This window comes from Chlorocebus sabaeus, chromosome 1, assembly GCF_047675955.1.
Source record: "Chlorocebus sabaeus isolate Y175 chromosome 1, mChlSab1.0.hap1, whole genome shotgun sequence".
NCBI lineage: Eukaryota > Metazoa > Chordata > Mammalia > Primates > Cercopithecidae > Chlorocebus > Chlorocebus sabaeus.
The window spans coordinates 58,918,075-58,936,264 of record NC_132904.1 but is presented as its reverse complement, the minus strand read 5'-3'; the positions used below and the strand labels follow the sequence as shown (position 1 = coordinate 58,936,264).

The following is an 18,190-nucleotide window of genomic DNA, read 5'->3' as shown; positions in this document are numbered from 1 at the left end:
CAGCAACGGATTCCAATGAAAAAGAAATTTATGAAATGCCTGAAAAAGAATTTAAAATAATATTATTAAAGAAGTTCAGTGAGATACAAGAGAACACAGATAAATAATACAAAGAAACCAGAAAAGCAATTCAGAACCTGAATGAGAAATTCAACAAAGAGATAGATATCATTAAAAAAAAGAAACAGAAAACTTGGAACTGAATAATTCAATAAAATAAATAAAAAGCACAATAGAGTTTCAACAATAGACTAGGTTAAGCAGAAGAAATAACTTCAGAACTTGAAGATAGGCTTTTGAAAATAATTCCGTCAGACAAAAAAAAATTTAGTCTATGGCCATGCCACCCTGAATGCACCCAATTTCACTGGATCTTGGAAGATAAGCAGGGTCATGCCTGGTTAGTACTTGGATGAGAGACCTCCTGGGAATATTGGGTGCTGTAGGCAAAAAAAAAAAAAAATACTCTGAAAGATGAAGAAACACTATGTGATACATGTGACACCAGTAAATGGTCAAATATTCAAATTTTAGGTGTTCTAGAAAGAAAAGAAAGAAGACATAAGCAAATGGAAATAAAACCTGTTTAACAAAATAATTGCCAAAAACTCCCCAAGTTTTACAAAAGATTTAGACATCCAGATATAGGAAGCTCAAATATCCTCAAATAAATAAAAGCCAAAAAAGTTTTCTCCAAGGTATACTACTAAAAGTTAAACTACAAGTTAAACTACTAAAAGTTCAAAAGAAAAGAGAGACTTCTAAAAATAGCAAGAGAAAACATAAAGTCACATCTAAGGGAGCATCTATCAGATTAAGGGTGGATTTCTGAGCAGGAATCTTACAGGTCAGGAGAGAATAGAATGCTATGTTCAAAATGTTGAAACAAAAAATCTGCTAACCAAGAATACTACATTCAGGAAGGCTATCCTTCAAAAATAAAGCAGAAATAAAGTCTTTCCCACACAATTAAAAGCTTATGGAATTCACCACCACTAGACTAACCCTATAATAAATGCTTAAGGGAATCCTATATCCAAAAGTGAAAGAACCTTATCTACTATTATGAAAACACATGAAAGTACAAAACTCACTAGCAGAACAGACACAAATAAGAAAGAGAAAGAATTCAAATGTCATCACTACAGAAAACTATCAAGCCTCAGTAATAAATATGAAAAGAGAAATAAAGGAGGAAAAGATATACAAAACAACCAGGAAACAGTTAACAAAATGGCAGGAATAAGTTCTCAGATGTCAGTAATAACTTTTAATGTAAACAAATTAAATTTCCACTTAAAAGACGTAGACTGGCTGATAAGATATTTTAATGACCCTACTATGTGCTGCCTGCAAGAAACTCACTTCACCTGTACAATAGATATAGACTGAAGGTGGAGAGATAGAAAAAGATATTTCATGCAAATTGAAACCAAAGGTGGACAGGAATAACTATACTTATGTCAGATTAAACAGACTTTAAGTCATAAATATTATAGTAAAAAGAGAGAAAAGATCATTACATGATGACAAAGGGATCAATTCAGCAAGCAAATATAACAATTATATATATTTTATATATATACACATATATATATACAATGCCAATACAATAACAGGCAGAGTATTAGATAGCATTAGACAGATTATCTAGACTGAAAGTCAACAAAGAGAAATTGAGTTCAAAATCCACTTTAGACTACATTGAAATAACACAAAACATTTTATCCAACAGCTATAGAATATACATTCATCTCATCAGCACAAAGAACATTATCCAAAATAGAATACGTATTTGGCAACAAAACAAGTCTTAACAAATTTTTTAAATCTTCTCAGATCACAGTAGAATAAAACTAAAACTTTGGAAACTGTACAAATAAATGGAAATTAAGCTCCTAAATGATCATTGAGTTAATGAAGAAATTGAGAATAACATTTTTTAAATTATTGAAACAAACAAAATGAAAACAGAATATACCAAAAACTATGTGCTACAGCAAAAGCAATGCTAGGAGAAAAGTTTATAGCAATAAATGCCTATATCAAAAAAGTAGAACGATTTCATGTAAACAACCTAACAATGTACCTCAAGAAATTAGAGTAGCAAAAACAAACAAAATCCAAAAATAGTAGAAGAAAAAAATAAAAATCAGAATAGAACTTTAAAAAGTCTCAAAAAGACAAAAAAAAAAGTGAAAATTTGATTTTTTGAAAAGAAAAACAAAATTGATAAACTTCTAGCTAGACTAACCAAAAGAAAAAGAGAGAAGATGCAAATAAAATCAGAAACAAAAAGGAAGATACTACAATAGATACCATAGAAATACAAAATATTATCAATGACTACAGGGAACTACATACTAAGAAACTGGAAAACCTAGAGGAAATAGACAAATTCCTGGACATATACAACCTAATGAGATTAATAAGGAAGAAATAGAAAACCTGAAAATGCCAGTAGCGAGTAATGAGATTGAATCAGTAATAAAAAGCCTGCCAACAAAGAAAAGCACAAGGCCAGAAAGTTTTACTGCCTTATACTACCAAATTTGTAAAGAAGAAATAACACCAATTATTCTGAAACTATTCCAAAAAATTAAAGAGGAGGGAATTATTCCTAACTCATTCTGAAAGGCTACTACTACCCTGACACCAAAAACAAACAAGGACACAACAGAAAATAAAACACAAGCCAATATTCTTGATGAACATAGATGTAAAAATCCTCCACAAAATACTAGCAAACCAAATCCACCAATACACCAAAAAGATAATACATCATAATCAAGTGGGATTTATCCCAGGAATGCAAAAATGGCTCAACACATGCAAATCAATAAATGTGATACATCATGTATTAGTCCATTTTCTCATGCTGCTGATAAAGACATATCTGAAACTGGGCAATTTACCAAAAAAAAAAGGTTTAATTGGACTTACAATTCCACATGGCTGGGGAAGCCTCACAATCATGGCAGAAGACAAGAAGGAGCAACTTATATCTTGCATGGATGGTGGCAGGAAAAGAGAGGAGCTTGTGCAGGGAAACTCCAGTTTTTTTAAACCAGCAGATCTTATGAGACTCATTCACTATCACGAGAATTATGGGTGCAGGAAAGACCCGCCCACATAATTCAATTGCCTCCCAATTGTCTTTCCAATTTAATAAGACAATATGTCAGGCAATAGCATAACTAAGATACTAAACCTGACTTCCAAACTTAAAATTCAAGTCTCATTATGCCAAAAGTGAATATCAGAAGGCTTTTTCTCAAAGAATTTAGGCACATTATTCAATTCATCACTCTGTGAATTCAAGGAGAAATGAGACCTTGATCCCTCTCTTGGCTCTATCTACAGGCAAACTAGCATTTACTTTTCCAGGAGTAAGCACAGGTTTAAGGAAAGTCTCTCAACCTCTTTCTTAAACAGGACACAGTCTTAATTCTATCATAAGTATACTGGTAAATATAAGAGATCTAGTGACTGTTTCAGAAAATATATCAAGGTTTATTTTTTCAAGGAGTGTTGACTCATGTCGGTCTCCTTCCCCACCATACACTAACAACAGCATCTCTTGACAGACCACAAGAATTCTGCATAAACTCAAAAGCTAAGCAGAAAATACATTGTTTCCAATCAAATACCAGGATCTTGACATAATCATAGCAGAATGTCAAGGCAGATTTCAAATATATGTTTGAACAATCCTAAGCTAGGAACTGAAATTCTTTGGCTATTAAGGCTCTTTTTTGTTTCATATGAATTTTAAAATAGTTTTTTCTAGTTCTGTAAAGAATGTCGTTGGTAATTTGACTGGAATAGCATTGAATCTGTAAATTGCTTTGGGCAGTATAGTGATTTTAATGATATTGATTGTTCCTATCCATGAGCATGGGATGTCTGTCCATTAGTTTGTGTCTCCTCTGATTTATTTGAGCAGTGTTTGGTAATTCTCACTGTAGAGTTCTTTCACCTCCCTGAATAGCTGTATTCCTTGGTATTTTGCTTTTTGTGTGGCACTTGTGAGTGGGATTGCCTTTCTAATTTGGATCTCAGTTTGGTTGTTGGTGTTATGTAGGAATGCTAGTGATTTTTGTACATTAATTTTGTATCCTACAACTTTACTAATGTTGTTTATCAGTTGAAGGAGCTTTTGGGCCTGGACTATGAGGTTTTCTATATATAGAATCATGTCATCTGCAAACAGAGATAGCTTGACTTCCTGTCTTCTTATTTGGATGGACTTTATTTCTTTCTCTTGCTTGATTGCTCTGGCTAGGACTTCTAATACTATGTTGAATAGAAGTGGTGAGAGAAGTCATCCTTGCCTTGTGCCAGTTTTTTAGGAGAATGCTTCCATCTTTTGCCCATTTTTGGAGGTCAAAAGTTAAGAGAATATTTTAGAATTCCTTTGAGTAAAGAAGACTGATAGAAATCCAGCCTGATAAAAAGTTAGATGATGTGTATAGCAGTCCTTCTCAAGTCTGACGGCCTTAAGATAAGCATCATTAAGTAGAAAAAGAGTGGCATGGAGAAAGGGAGAAGACAATAAAGAAAAGTATGGAAATTATGCCTAAGAAAATCCTTTGAGTGTGATCACTGCACATTGAACTGACCTGATACAGATAGATCAAGGACCTATTAGGCCTTTGAGGGGGTTTATTGCCAAAGAAACATGAACTTGACTTTTAAAGAAAGTTTTTGATTTAGAATTTAAAAATATGTTGATCCTACGCAAATTACAATTAGAAAGGAGAAACAAGTTCTATTGTTTTACAGCACTAAAGGATGATAATAGTCAACAATAATACATTGTATATTTTCAAATAGCTAGAAGAAAGAATATTGCATGTACCCAACACAAAGAAATGATAAGTGTTTGAGATGATGGATATGCTAATTACCCTGATCTGCTCACTACATGCTGTATATAACTTCATAAATACGTATAATTATTATGTATCAATTTAAAAATACACAATTAAATAAAAATTTATTTAAAGTACTGATACTCATATTTTGTAAGTAGAAAGTAGGTTCAAATGCAGTGTCACTCCAAAAGAAGTCACATTGTTCGATGCCTGCTTCATTTAAGATAATGGGAACATTAATAAAGGCACATTTGGGATAATGGGAATATTAATAAAGGCACAAACCCCCAAAGGCAGATGGCATTAAAGAAATGATAAAAAGCAGTTGTCAGGACATTGAAAACAATGATCAGGAGAGTTCCTCCTAGAGAACACAAACAATGTGTAATCAAGAAACTTGTCCCACTCTCAATAAGTAGAAATATTGCAATATCTGCTCCTAAAGTAGTCTCACATTATTATTAAGTTACTGCTAACTGAATTCTATGCTTCATTTCCAGTTGGAAATCATCTGCTCCACCATTAATAGAGAGATGGAACATCATTGGTGAAAGAGAAATCACAATGGGATCTGATGGAGAAGGTCACACACATCTGTAGGTCTTGAAATTTTTGCTTCATAGAGTGATCAAACAAGAGCTTGGGTGGTCTCCCTTGGTAAGGAGGTAAGCATATTGCATATGTAGGAAAAATAGAAATGAAAATTTATGATCAAGGCTCCTTTGCAAGCAGTTGGATCTATGTGAGGAGTCTGGCCTATGAAATGATAGAAAAAATGATGTCTCTCCCAGTTTGGGGCCCTAAAGCTTACAAGATCCTGCATATTCTTTCTCTTTCTGGCTTGCCAGCCAGATTTAGAAGCACCAGTGAAGTTCTCTAAGAATGCAGAACATGGAGGATCCATGTAATAAAAAAAGCATGGGTCCCTAAATGTTGATGTGGAGCAAAGCCCTCATGCATGGGAATGAGATGTGGATGAGAAGTAAACTTCTATTGTGTTGGCCACTGTGCTATCATTGTTATAGTAACTAACTTTACTTGCATTGACTAATTCAATGCTTGATGAGTTTTTGGTGTACTCTGCCTTTGATATCTATAATCTGGAGCAGGAAAAACTTAGGAAACTACAAATCTATTCAGTGAAAGATTAAAAATATACCTCAATCCCTAGACTCTGAAGTAGGAAAAAATGGGTTTATGTAGCAAAATGCCTTAACTCTCAATTTTGACTCTGGTCCCTATTCATTAAACGACTATGCATAATTTATCATTTTACTCAGTTGCCTCATCTGCAAAAATGGGAATTATAATTCATGGGCTATTTTGACAATAATCTCTCTAAAAGATAGTTTTCCTGTATGTTCATAGTGCTAATCACACATAAAGAGCTCAATAACTAATTTTTGGTTGAATACATGAAGAAATGTTGTTATTATATACAGTACTCAGCCAAATGCTTATAATGTAATATGGTATGAAACACCAAGGATATTTACTATCCTTATGAATACCTGACTCATGTCAGTGATTTGATATTGACTTTTAAATGTTGCTGAAGGAAAGAAAATCATCGTATAAATTGGTATGTCTCTTTTATTTGTTAAATTAATCTCTCAAGTCCCTATGTGCCCTATGAGCAGGAAGTACAGGAGTTTTCTAAACAGACTTCCCCATCCTCTTTCAAGCACCTGAGATTGAGAACCGGCATTCACTACAGTACTGCTATTCCTACAAAGAGCCACAAAGGGGCAATGTTGACTTGCCAACTATGAAGAGTTTGCTTAACTTCAGAGGTTGCTGTTTAGGTTCTACAGTTGCACAGTCTTGATGCCCTAAACTTGGTCTCTGATATCTCAGAACTCTCACTGCCTAGAATATACACCAAAGCATAACAAAGTATCAGGATGGCTAGGCACTAAAAACCTTTCTGTGATAAATGGAAAATGTAGTATTGTTCCCTCAGCAATACTTAGGTCTTTGTTTTGAGCTTTGGCTACCAACATAGGGTCCCTTCTTCCTCCAACTTAATTCCAGAGGACTTGTTATTCTTTCTTTCCACTGTCCTTGATTTCAGTCAGCTATGGTATTGAATAGCATTGTTCAATGATATCAGATCTTCCTTCTCAAGAGGCTGTGTTCCTCATGCAAATGTGACTAACCTGCAAACCAGGGAGTGAGGGGAGTGACCTTTGGAAAGCTACTCCTGCCTCTCTTCTCATGTTCTGAATACACCCTCTTCCAATGCAGTTGGAACATATTCAGATTGTACCAGCAAACCAAATCTTCATAGATTTTCTCAGTTTAAAAAATTGACAAAACATCTGTACCCCATCCATTTAAAATGCCTTTAATTTATACTACTTCATTATATCCACTCAAGACAGTGGTTGAAAACCTTTACAGAGAGGACATGTTTTAACATTTTGCTATGGGAACTTCACAGCAGAGTTGGGTCTGCTCTTCAAAGTCTGATTCTTTGGTTATCTTGCTCCTTTATCATCTGTATGAGGATTTACTTCAAAGCCTATCTAAGACCTTGAGACCAGTTGCTTCACCACTTGCAGTGAGTGCGACAATTTTATGAGAAATCTGTGGTACTCTAAACCTCTGTACTTAGAACCAGAGCAGAGAGCCAACTTGAAGTATGTGGCTTATCCATTTGTTACATTTAGGACTCTACTACTGGGAAACTAGAGGTTAAAATTAGACATGATTTTTCAACTCTTCACTTAGCTAATTCAATATCATAAGTAAGGAAATGTTTACTGAGCCCCTCAATATACGAGAGCTGTGCTAGTTACTGTGAGGAGTGACCACTGTTGTCCCACTGCTCTCTTGGTCACTCCAACCTTTACAAATCCCTAAACAAAGTTGGTAGTTCCTATCCTTATGTACACCCAGTTTGAGTCAAGCATCTCATAATTGTGTTGGCCATTTGCATTGATCTACAGAAGCCTGGTTTAGGAATTAACATCTGAGTTTTGGCCCAAATAGCATAGATTCCTCTTTGTGTTCATTCTGGGCTTGCTCCTGGGTGAAATCATGGCAGATGCAGGGAAGGAATTCTTGGAAAGACCAATGGAGTTGACCAAATGCTTGAAAATATCACCCTATTACAGACACATTATATTTCTATGAATTATATCCTATTAGATTCCTTTTTAAAAACTCACTTTTATAATCATGTATAGAAGGCTCTTATGAAAAGTAAATATTATTATTCATAGACATTGGTATATGCAAGTGCTCAAAACACAAAAAGTTTGATTTTCATTATGAGCATTATTTTAGAAAATCAGTAATGAAGTTGGCCTTTATATCCTCTGAGGGACAATAGGAAAGCAGTGAGAGATAAAACTCTCCTAGCAACTGTGAGATGGAGAGAAGTTCTATTAGAGAATTCTCTTCTTAATAAAAAAAAAAAAAAATGACAGATACTGAGTTGCACCTGTGGCTCTGGCTTGAAACAATGAGAGCCAACTCTGAAGGTACTAAGACCCCCTTCCTGTAAGCCAATGGGTATAATTTTTCTTTCCTGCTGTTGTTGAGTGACTGGAAGAAACTCTCCCCCTAGAGCCCACACCGGCATTGGGTTGGAGTTACTTTATCTAATCCCTACAACGTGGGGCAGTCGATCTTACTCCTTTTACCAGCTTCATGTCAATTCCTTCATAGCTATGAATGCTGACTCTAAACATGATGTCATGTTTCTCCACCCACCCACACTAGCAGACTTGATTCTGACTCTAGTTCCCTGGTAGGAACAGTGCACTGCAGGGTGATGTTATTGGTGCTCCTCCGTAGTCACAAGCTTTCAGACCCAAGGAAGATTGGAGCTGTGCCAGTTAATAACACTTACCTCTCAGTACCAAGCCTGCCATCCATACTGTACTCTGTCATACTGGCGCTGGGAGTCAAATCCTTCTTTGCCAGCTGTCTCTGAGTTTCTACCTATAGAGAGCAACAAAAACATTAGAAGGTTGAAACACGGAGAGGGACACTTGCTCTTTCTGTCTCTTCCTGTCTTGTCAGTCTTCCTTAGCAGCAACTCTTTATCCTTGAAGTGAAATTGATTCTAGTCTCCAGATTGGTTGATTGGTTGGTTCTGGTTTTTGTTTAACTCCCAAAATCAGCCTCATTGAACTCCCTCAAAAATACCAGCAACATCAAGGTAGTGTCCCATCCTCAAAGATTTTAGTCCCAGCTCTGAGGGCCACATCCTCTGAGGTCCTATGGCTCAAGTACCAATTAGAGACAGCATCCTTCCTCAGATATCTGAGATCCAGTTCTATGGGCCACTTCCTAATCTTTTAGGTTCTAATGACCTAACCTCTTTCCAAGTGGAATTTTCTTCCCATAGATACTATCTCTCTGCTACTTGAGCCTCCTTTTTTTCATCATTGACTCCAATACCCATTTAAATGATTGTTTACATTAAATTATCTGTAAATAAACAGTGTAGGTTATTTATTCACCTAACTGGAACCATTATTATCCAGAAACCTGACACTATGCCATATTTTTCCACATTCAACTACAGTACTTGGGCAGTCAACAGATCAAATAAGACCTGATATTCGGTTCACTAAATGTGTAGCTTAAACATATAGGGAAAATGGTTAACACAACATCCTAGTCAGCTTTCCTGTTTTCTACCCTCTTTGAGTCCCTTCTCCCTGTCTGCATCCATCCTCACTTTCAAGACTCTCTCTAAGGTGATGAGGCTATGTAGGATAGAATAGAAAGCTGGCATTGCTTTATATTGTTGTCAAGCTCCTTTCTTGTTGCCCAGCAGAAGTTTTGTCAGGCAAGACTCGGCCTTCCCTGAGAAGCCCCTTGGGTCTCAAAGAAGTAAGAATAGTCAGAAAATACCTGTGGACATCCAGAAAGACAAAATACAGGTCAAAGGAAAGCAAAGGCTGGTCTTCAGCTTCAATTGCAATTGAGGAGACATTTCAACTATGTAGAAAGAGCCTAGGTTTTATTCTTTTTGCTTCCCACATATGTGATCTTTGGTCATTTCCCTTCCTAAAAGCATCTCTTTTTTCTACTATGTGAAATGAAAGTAACAATGCTTGCAGAGATGCGCTGAAGATTAAATTACTTAAATGTAATTGCCGAGGTTCAAAGCAGCCACTCAATAAATAAAATTTTCTTCCCCTTGCCTACCTCCACCTGAACCAGGCAAGGAAAGCGAAAGAAGGAATCTGGGTCAGTAATGAAGGGAGTCTCAGTGCATGCAATAAATACTCACTGACGTTTCTCTACTTCACTGCATAAGTAAAATCACTGAAGAGGAAGAACAGGAGGTATCAGAAATGTTTTACATATTCACCTCCTTCTCTGCAGTAGTTTCTGAATTCCCTGTTTTATCTCTTTGGTCCGAACCCCATACACAATAGGGTTCAATGCAGAAGGAATAAGGTGATGAAGGACATTGAGCAGGATCAGGATGTCCATGGGGACCTTCTTTCTGGCCACATTTATCAACACCAAAACCAGCAGTATGGTGCTGAAGAAAAGAATGAGGATGAAGTGGGAGCCACATGTGCTCAGGGCCTTCACTGCTGCCCCCTCTGCTTTGAATCTAAGCATGGCTCTTAGAATGAAGGTATAAGAGAGAAAGATGAGGATGAAATCCAAGCCCAGCAAGGTCCAACCAGCCACAAATTGGTAGATTCTGTTAAGGGTGAAATTATCACAGGAGAGCCTGGACACAGACAGGTTGGCACAGATGCAGTTCTCAATGACGTTTTTCCCACAGTAATGGAGCAGGGAAGTGAGGATAGGAATGGGTACAGTAAGAAAAGCATTCTGCACCACAATGAAGACACTAGCTTTGGCCACAAATTGATTAGTGATAATGGACGGGTACTGCAGTGGGTGGCAGATGGCCACGTAACAGTCATAGGTCATGACCATAAACGTGCAGGACTTCATGGTCAAAAAACTGTTCATGATGAACATCTGGAAGAAGCAGGCAGGGAAACTGATCAACCTGAGGTCAAACCAGAAGATGACCAGGACCTTGGGGATGACGGTGAGGCAGAGTACGATGTCCAGCAGGGAGAGGAGGCTGAGCAGGTAGTACAGGGGCTGGTACAGCAAGGCCTCCAGCTGGATGGTGATCAGGAGGGTGGTGTTAGCCCCCATGGCCAGGAGGAAGAGAAGGCTGAGGGGCAGGGACAGCCAGTGCTGCCAACTCTGGAAGTCGGGGAAGCAGATGAGGAGGAATTCAGAGACTGCGGCAGTGGAGTCATTGCTGGGTAATGCCATAGGCTGAATCGTGAGCTGAGTAGGCTTCTCATGACTGTGTGTATGGGCAGATACAAGAGGTTATTTTTACAAATTGCTTTAAAAATTATCCCTTTCACTTACTCTTTAGGAAGCCAATGATAGGTGGTTCACTTTTGCCAAGTAAGGCAAATTTCAGCCAATATTCTAAAGGTAGAATTGTGAGACTTGATAAATAATTGTGTGGTCTACGAAGAAAAATGAATGAATGAAAAACCTATGAAGTTTTGAAAAAAGGGTACTGACATGCAGTAACCTCAGTATACGTTAAAACATATTATAAACGCGCAACAAATTAGGCCAGTATGTTACCAGTGTAAGAAAAGCAATGGTAGATGAGAAGGTTTTTTAATAAACCATTTTGGAGAAAAATAGCTTTAATTAGGTCTTTGCTTTCCACTATACACCAATATAATTTGAGATGGATATTTTTGTTACGTCTCTTATCCAAACTCATGGTATACTAGAAGAAAATAGAATGTAAATTTGGTTAAATCATCCCTTTGCTAAAATTTCAATCTATATGAACATAACTATTCATTTCCCACAACCTGAGCCTGAGCATCCTAGTGCTCCTGGAATAAAACTTTAAAAAAAAGAAAGAAAAGGCTGGTTTTACTATAAATTTGTGATCATTAACCTTAAATGTGCCTTCAGTATTACACCCTACAAATCTTCCCTAATCAACTTTCTTCTCTAGAAAAAAAAATATTTTCCAAATGTCTTCATTTTTTCAAACCTCAAACATTACTTCTTTCAGAAGACGACATCAACTACTACCTCATGGAGAAAGTAAAATGGGATCAGTAAAGTTTTCCTCAACTTTTCAAAATAAAATCTACAAACCTAAAAATCATAGTGAGATACGTATTATCCTAGTCAGAATGGCTATTATCAAAAATACAAAAAATAATAGATGTTCACAAGGATGCCAACATGTATAAGGGAACTTTTATATGCAATTGGTGGGAATTGTAAATTAGTATAGCTTCAATGGAAAACAGTATGGAAATTCCTGAAAGAGATAAAAATAGAACTACCATTAGATCCAAAAGTCCTACTACTAGGTATCTACCTAAAGGAAAAGAAAATGATATATCAAAAAGATAATTGTACTGGTATGTTTATCACAGCACTATTCACAGTAGCAAAGATATGGAATCAACCCAAAATTTCAACAACAGATGATAGGATAAGGAAAATATGGCATACACCCAATGGAATACTACTCAGCTATTAAGAAGGATGAAATCATGTCTTTTGCAGCAACATAGATAGAACTGGAGGACATTATCTTAAATGAAACAAGCCAGACACAAAAAGACAAATATTGCATGTTCTCACTCATAAGTATGTGTTCAAAATGTGTACATATGGATGTAGAGAGTGAAATGATTGACAATGGAGACTTGGAAGAGTAACGGGGAAAAGAGGTGGTGGATAATTAGAAATTACTTAATGAGAATAATGTACGTTATTCAGGCGATGGATACTGTAAAAGTCATGACTTAACTACTATGCCATCTATGCATGGAACAAAATTGCACTTAGATCCTATAAATTTATATAAAATGTTGTAAGACTTATAAATCATGTGTATATACTCTCATCCTTTTCTTGTTTCCTTTCATTAAAATAAATAATCTGCCCGTCTTCAAAAATGGATCCCATCCCTCCCAGCTTTGAATTCTGGCTCTTTCTCTAACTCTCCCCTTCCCTTCATGCATAAACTTCTCACAAGCATTTATACTCACTGTCTCCTTTCCCTCACCTCACATCCATTCCACAACTAACTTCAGTTTGGCTTCCATCTCCATTAGTTCCACAAAGCAACTCTCAGAAATCACCTACAGCTTACCTATTGTTAACTCTTGTTGAAACAGTTGATCAAATCCTCTTCCTTGAAACACTCTCTTTGGCCTAATTTATACATCACAATCTTCTAGTTTACCTTATACCTCCTGGTCACTCCCTCTCATTTTCTCGAACACATCCTTCATCCACTACATTGACGTCAATTTAAAGCTTCAGTCCTACATTTTCTTTGCTTTTCTTCTTTCCTCTCTGATACTCTGTTTTCCCCTTTCTTCCACTTCTTTTATTTTGTCTATGTCATTAGACAATTACCATCTCTGTTATTAAATGATTACTGAAATACGTTTCTCACTTAGACCTCTCCAGAAGCCTACTTTATGTATCAACCTAAGTTTCCCAAAGATATTCAAAGCTCACCAAGTCCAAAATTTAAAAACCTGATCTTTTGCCAGCATTTCAGTGACTGGTGTAAATATTTGTCAGTTTTAAAAACCAGCGCCCAGAAAACATCTTGAACATTTATTCTACCCATTAAAAATGACACAAAGTACATGATGAAACCACTAAGACCTGTCACTTTCCCTTTTAATTAGCCCTGGAATCCATCCACTTCTCCATATCCACTCTCACCATCCAAGTACTATTACCTCGAGTAAAAAAGTAGATATTGCCTGCTAATGCACTCTAGGTTTCCCTATAAACCATTCTCTACATTGAAATCAAATAAATGTTTTTAAATATAAATCTTACCAGTCATATGATTAAAATATTTCAGTGACTTCTCATTGCTAATATTATAAAAAGGAAATTTTTTACTTGAACTTTATCAGACCATAAGTTCACAAGGGAAGAAACCATGTGCGGTTTTTCTTTTATCATCACTATATATATAGGATATAGATAGATTGCTTCATAGTACACATAGTTAACTGACTACATCATTATGGAAGGAAAGGAAGGAAGGAAGGAAGGAAGGAAGGAAGGAAGGAAGGAAGGAAGGAAGGAAGGAAGGAAGGAAGGAAGGAAGGAAAGGAAGGAAGGAAAGCAGGCAATGCCGTATATTATCTACCTCCTTCCTCATTTTCAGTTCCATCTAACACCCCATCTCCCTTGCTCCCTGAGCTTCAGCCACACCGTCCTTCTTTCAGATCTTCAAACATTACGTGAGCTTTCTGATCCCACTTCTCTTGGAAGGCTGTGCATCTTATGCTTCTACACAACACTTTCTACTCATCCTTTACATCTCAATTCAAATACTCTCTTCTCCGAGAGGTTTGTTCTAACCCCCTTCACACAAGATCAAGTTCTCCTATTTTATGTTTCTGTAGTACTTTGAACCAGCCTCATCGTGTGTAGTTACACATTTGTATGATAAGTTGCTTACATACTCCTTCTTCCAACGCCCAATTAGACATTTCATGCCATGAAAATAACATCAATTAGCACAGTGCTTGACATGAAATGGCTAAAAATATTTGTAGAATGAGTTAATTAGGCATATGAGCAGAATAATAGGAAGGCACAAAGGAAAATTTCTGAACTCAACTATAGAGGAAAAGAGAAGCTTTCCTAAAGTTGCTAACAACTTAGTTGAGTTTTGTTTAAATAGATGTGGATGATTTACATGTATTGAATCTGTGTAGTGTACCGAAGATACAAAAAATGGATTATGTGAAAGTATGGAGATGAGTCTGAGAATAACTTTGGAAGGAAATTCTATGCAATATTTAATCGGACTGGAGCCAAAAGGATGAGGAGTTGAAAGAAAGAGCCAAAAGTGGAGTTGATAAAAGAAAAAGCCAGATCTTAAGTCTGTTTTCTATACTGAAGATTTTAGAACTAGTCATATGGATGAAGAGAAATGGAAAAAAAATATTGCCATTAGAAGAGAGACATGACCAAATTTAGGGTACATACAGAAAGATCACTCGGGACACATTATTATTCATGAACTTGGGTAAGGCAAGAGAGCAGAAATAGAAAGAATGGTGGCTGCAATAGCCCATGTGAGAAATAATGTGCAACTGAACAAAGGCTTAGGCACTGAGGATAGGGAGAAGGGCCGTCTTCCAGAAGTCACATAGACAGAATTTATTGACAGATTTGTTGTAAAGGAGAAAATAGGTGAGAAGCCCAGAGTGACCCCCAGTTTACTGGCTTGAGTATATAAGTTGCATCACCAAGATGTAAAATACAGGTAAATGAGTAAGATCAGCGTGTTCTGGGATATGTCAAGACTGAGGTGTTTATAATCGCCACATATAGATTTGTTTTTGTTTGTTTCAAACTGAAGAGTTTGAGAAAATTGGAAGGATTATAGTTTAGGACATAAATTCAGAAAGTGTTAGAACATAGCCTGTAGAGTTGGAACAGCACAAGGCTAAGATTGGAACCCTAGAAAATAGCAACATTGAAGGGTTGGAAAAAGGAGACATAAATGGAAGGGCTAGAAAGGTATAAAGAAAATCTTAAGAATAAGATACCCTACAAAAAAACCAAGAGGAAAATTTCAAGAAGGGTTTTACCAACTTGTTAGTCAAGTAGAAGTTTAATAACATAAGGACAGTGAATATTCATTAAATATTATAATAAGGGTGTGTCATTGGTAACCTGGCCAAGAGAGATTCATTTGACTGGTAGCAACGGAAACCAGAATGAAGGGAGCTGGAGAGCTAGTAAGTAAGGAAGTGTAGATAGGAAAAGTTGACTATGTAACTAAAGAAATTCATTTCAAGCTTATAATAGAGGAAAAAGCAAGGCAGAAATAAAAGATACTGCAGTATGTTTATTTATATGTTCAGGGAAAGACTAAATGTTCAGAAGGAAAGTAAGATAATTGAGGTAGCTACTTCACTGAGCAAGTCACTTCTACTATTATTAAATTTTCTCTGTAAACCTTAGCACATTGTTTTTGTACCTATCTCCCTCCACTCTACTGTGAAATATCTGAGGATAGATAAAGGGTACTTTTCCATTTGCACATACTACATGCTCTGACACCCCATAGATTCTTAATAAAAGTCCACTGAAAAACATTTTGGCATTATCGGCCTTGGTGTTTTACACAGATGGAAAATTTTAAGGAGGAAGAGTGAGAAAGGAGAATTAACCACAATTTCAGTGGGCAGAGGTGCACGAGGAGGGGAAAGGGAAGTTCTGATCAATATTGTAAAGGGTGGCCACAGGAGGGTTGTGTGGTGGACTAGAGGGAAGCGGGGCATGGCACAGAATACATGATGGAACTCAGGGATCTATTTATGCCACTGCTCACTGGTGCCCCCCGAGATTCACCCACTTGCTTGATGAAAAAGCCCTTGCTAGGTTTCTGACTTAATGGGTCTTCTCTTTTCCCTAATACATACATAAAATGATCCACTTGCTCCTAATGTTGGTAAGAATTGTTTTAATTTCATCCTGTCAAGATCATTACCAATTTATCCAAGCAGGAATCTCATCTTCCTACATGAGTCTTCCTTCTGTTTGAACCTCATCCCTCAACATTCTATTTTACCATCCCTGATGTACATCCCCATTAATGCTCTGTCCTTTTCTAGCATTGTTTGACATAATCTTCATATCTCTTCTTGCTCCTCAGATGACACCTGTGGATCAATCCTCCTATCTGCTTCCATTCATCATACTTTAGCTGTTTGTTCATGAAGAGTCAAAGCTCTACTGCCTGAATGAGCCCAGGACACTTGCCTCCACCCATCCAGTGTTATCACCTAGGCTCTAACTCTGTTAAAGTCCGTTTCTTCACTACCGAAAATTGGAAAATGGGCATGGAGGAGTGAGAAAGTCTGGAACAGGAGGAAAAGAAAAGGGAACAGATTTCTAGATGTTCCAGCAAGTGGAAGTACATATATAAACATAAGCCAATAATGTGGTCCATAGAGTAAAAATTAATTTATTGTTTCTAAAACTTGATTGACAATATTAACCAACATGAACCAAGTATCTAGTATGTACCAGACACTCTTCTGAGTATTTTATGTGTATTAATTTAATTTCAGAAGTACAATGCCAAGAGCAAAGTAGTTGAGAATCTTTCTCAATCCTGTTCCTATTAGTACATCTAGACTGTACTATCCAAGACAGGGCACTACGCATTAAAAAGTTTTTTGTCAAACTGAGACACAGTCATAGAGTTACAGGATGATAAGAGGCATTGCTCTCTACTGAAGGAGGGGGTCATTTTTACAAATTGTATGTGTGTGGCCTCCAGAAAACAAGAATATCAATGATTACATTAAAATTTACAAATGGCTATTTAGGGGAAAAGGACAAAATAAGGACCACCAGAGAGAAATCACAGAAAAAAGATATTGATTAAATATGAAGAATGTTCTAAGAGTCTAAAGAAAGTTATATTTTTCTATTTTAAACTGTTCTTCTGAGACAGAGTTCAGGGAAATATTGACCAGCTTCTTCATCAGTACTTTCTTTGAACTCATGTTCCAGGTAACCAGTGGTGACAAACTTAACCCAGCATTCCTGGCTCTGCTCTATCTCTATGCCCTTTATCCCATTGTGATATCTATAGACCTTTTGTTCCTGGCCAGGCAAGATGAAGCCCAGTCTTTCACCTGCACTACATACCCTACCCAAGTAAGAAAATCAAACTCTCTTATCTGTAGGCAGAAGGAAGAAATGCAATCTAGGAGGCTGTTTACTGAAGCTTTCAGGATCATAATGGATCAAGTTGCCACACTTCCCACCTCTCTGCCTTTAAGGAAAGGATCCCTGCCTGCCTGTATCCTCCCCGTCACTCTTCCTGTCTAGGTCCAATATAACCTAGGCTCCCCTCCCTTGGCCCTGGGACTTACAGAGGATGCGGAAGAATGAGCTCTTTGTGTTGTTACTGCTGTAGGGGTGGCCATGCTAGGATTTTGGTGAATAAATCATGAGGGTTTTATGAACTCTTTACCCTCTCTTACCTGCCTTCTTAGACACAGATGGGAAAACATGGCTTGGGAAGCAGAGACTTGGAGGAGGAGGAACTGAGTCCCTGGGGAAGCCTGTCTTATTGTGTCCCAACAGGTAGGAAGTAGGGGTGTTAGGGATGAAGTGGTTTGAAACTAAGATAATAAATTTTCTAAAACCCAGAATCCAGGAATCTGGTATGTAAGTCTGACACACAGACATAGATGAAAATACAGAAAAGGAGATTATAGAGCAACTCCTTTATAATAACTCCAATGTTT

The 18,190-nt window shown here is 36.9% G+C and overlaps 1 protein-coding gene and 1 pseudogene across 2 annotated transcripts; one reads left to right on the top strand and one right to left on the bottom strand.

The window, feature by feature from the left end:
* The first annotated feature begins 330 nt into the window (after positions 1-330).
* Positions 331-449, top strand: LOC119624674 (5S ribosomal RNA; annotated as a pseudogene).
* Positions 450-2,797: 2,348 nt separating this feature from the next.
* On the bottom strand, positions 2,798-17,867 carry OR56A1 (olfactory receptor family 56 subfamily A member 1). 2 transcript variants are annotated; one of them, XM_073023343.1, is made up of 2 exons: positions 17,813-17,867; positions 2,798-11,187 (listed from the first exon to the last, which is right to left on the bottom strand). In XM_073023343.1, exon 2 carries the CDS (start codon positions 11,151-11,153, stop codon positions 10,209-10,211), a length of 945 nt encoding a protein of 314 aa, XP_072879444.1. In that variant the 5' UTR covers positions 11,154-11,187; positions 17,813-17,867; the 3' UTR covers positions 2,798-10,208. The 2 variants fall into 2 exon arrangements, with proteins under 2 accessions (XP_072879444.1, XP_072879443.1); XM_073023342.1 differs by lacking the exon at positions 17,813-17,867 and adding an exon at positions 14,210-14,266.
* Positions 17,868-18,190: the final 323 nt, after the last annotated feature.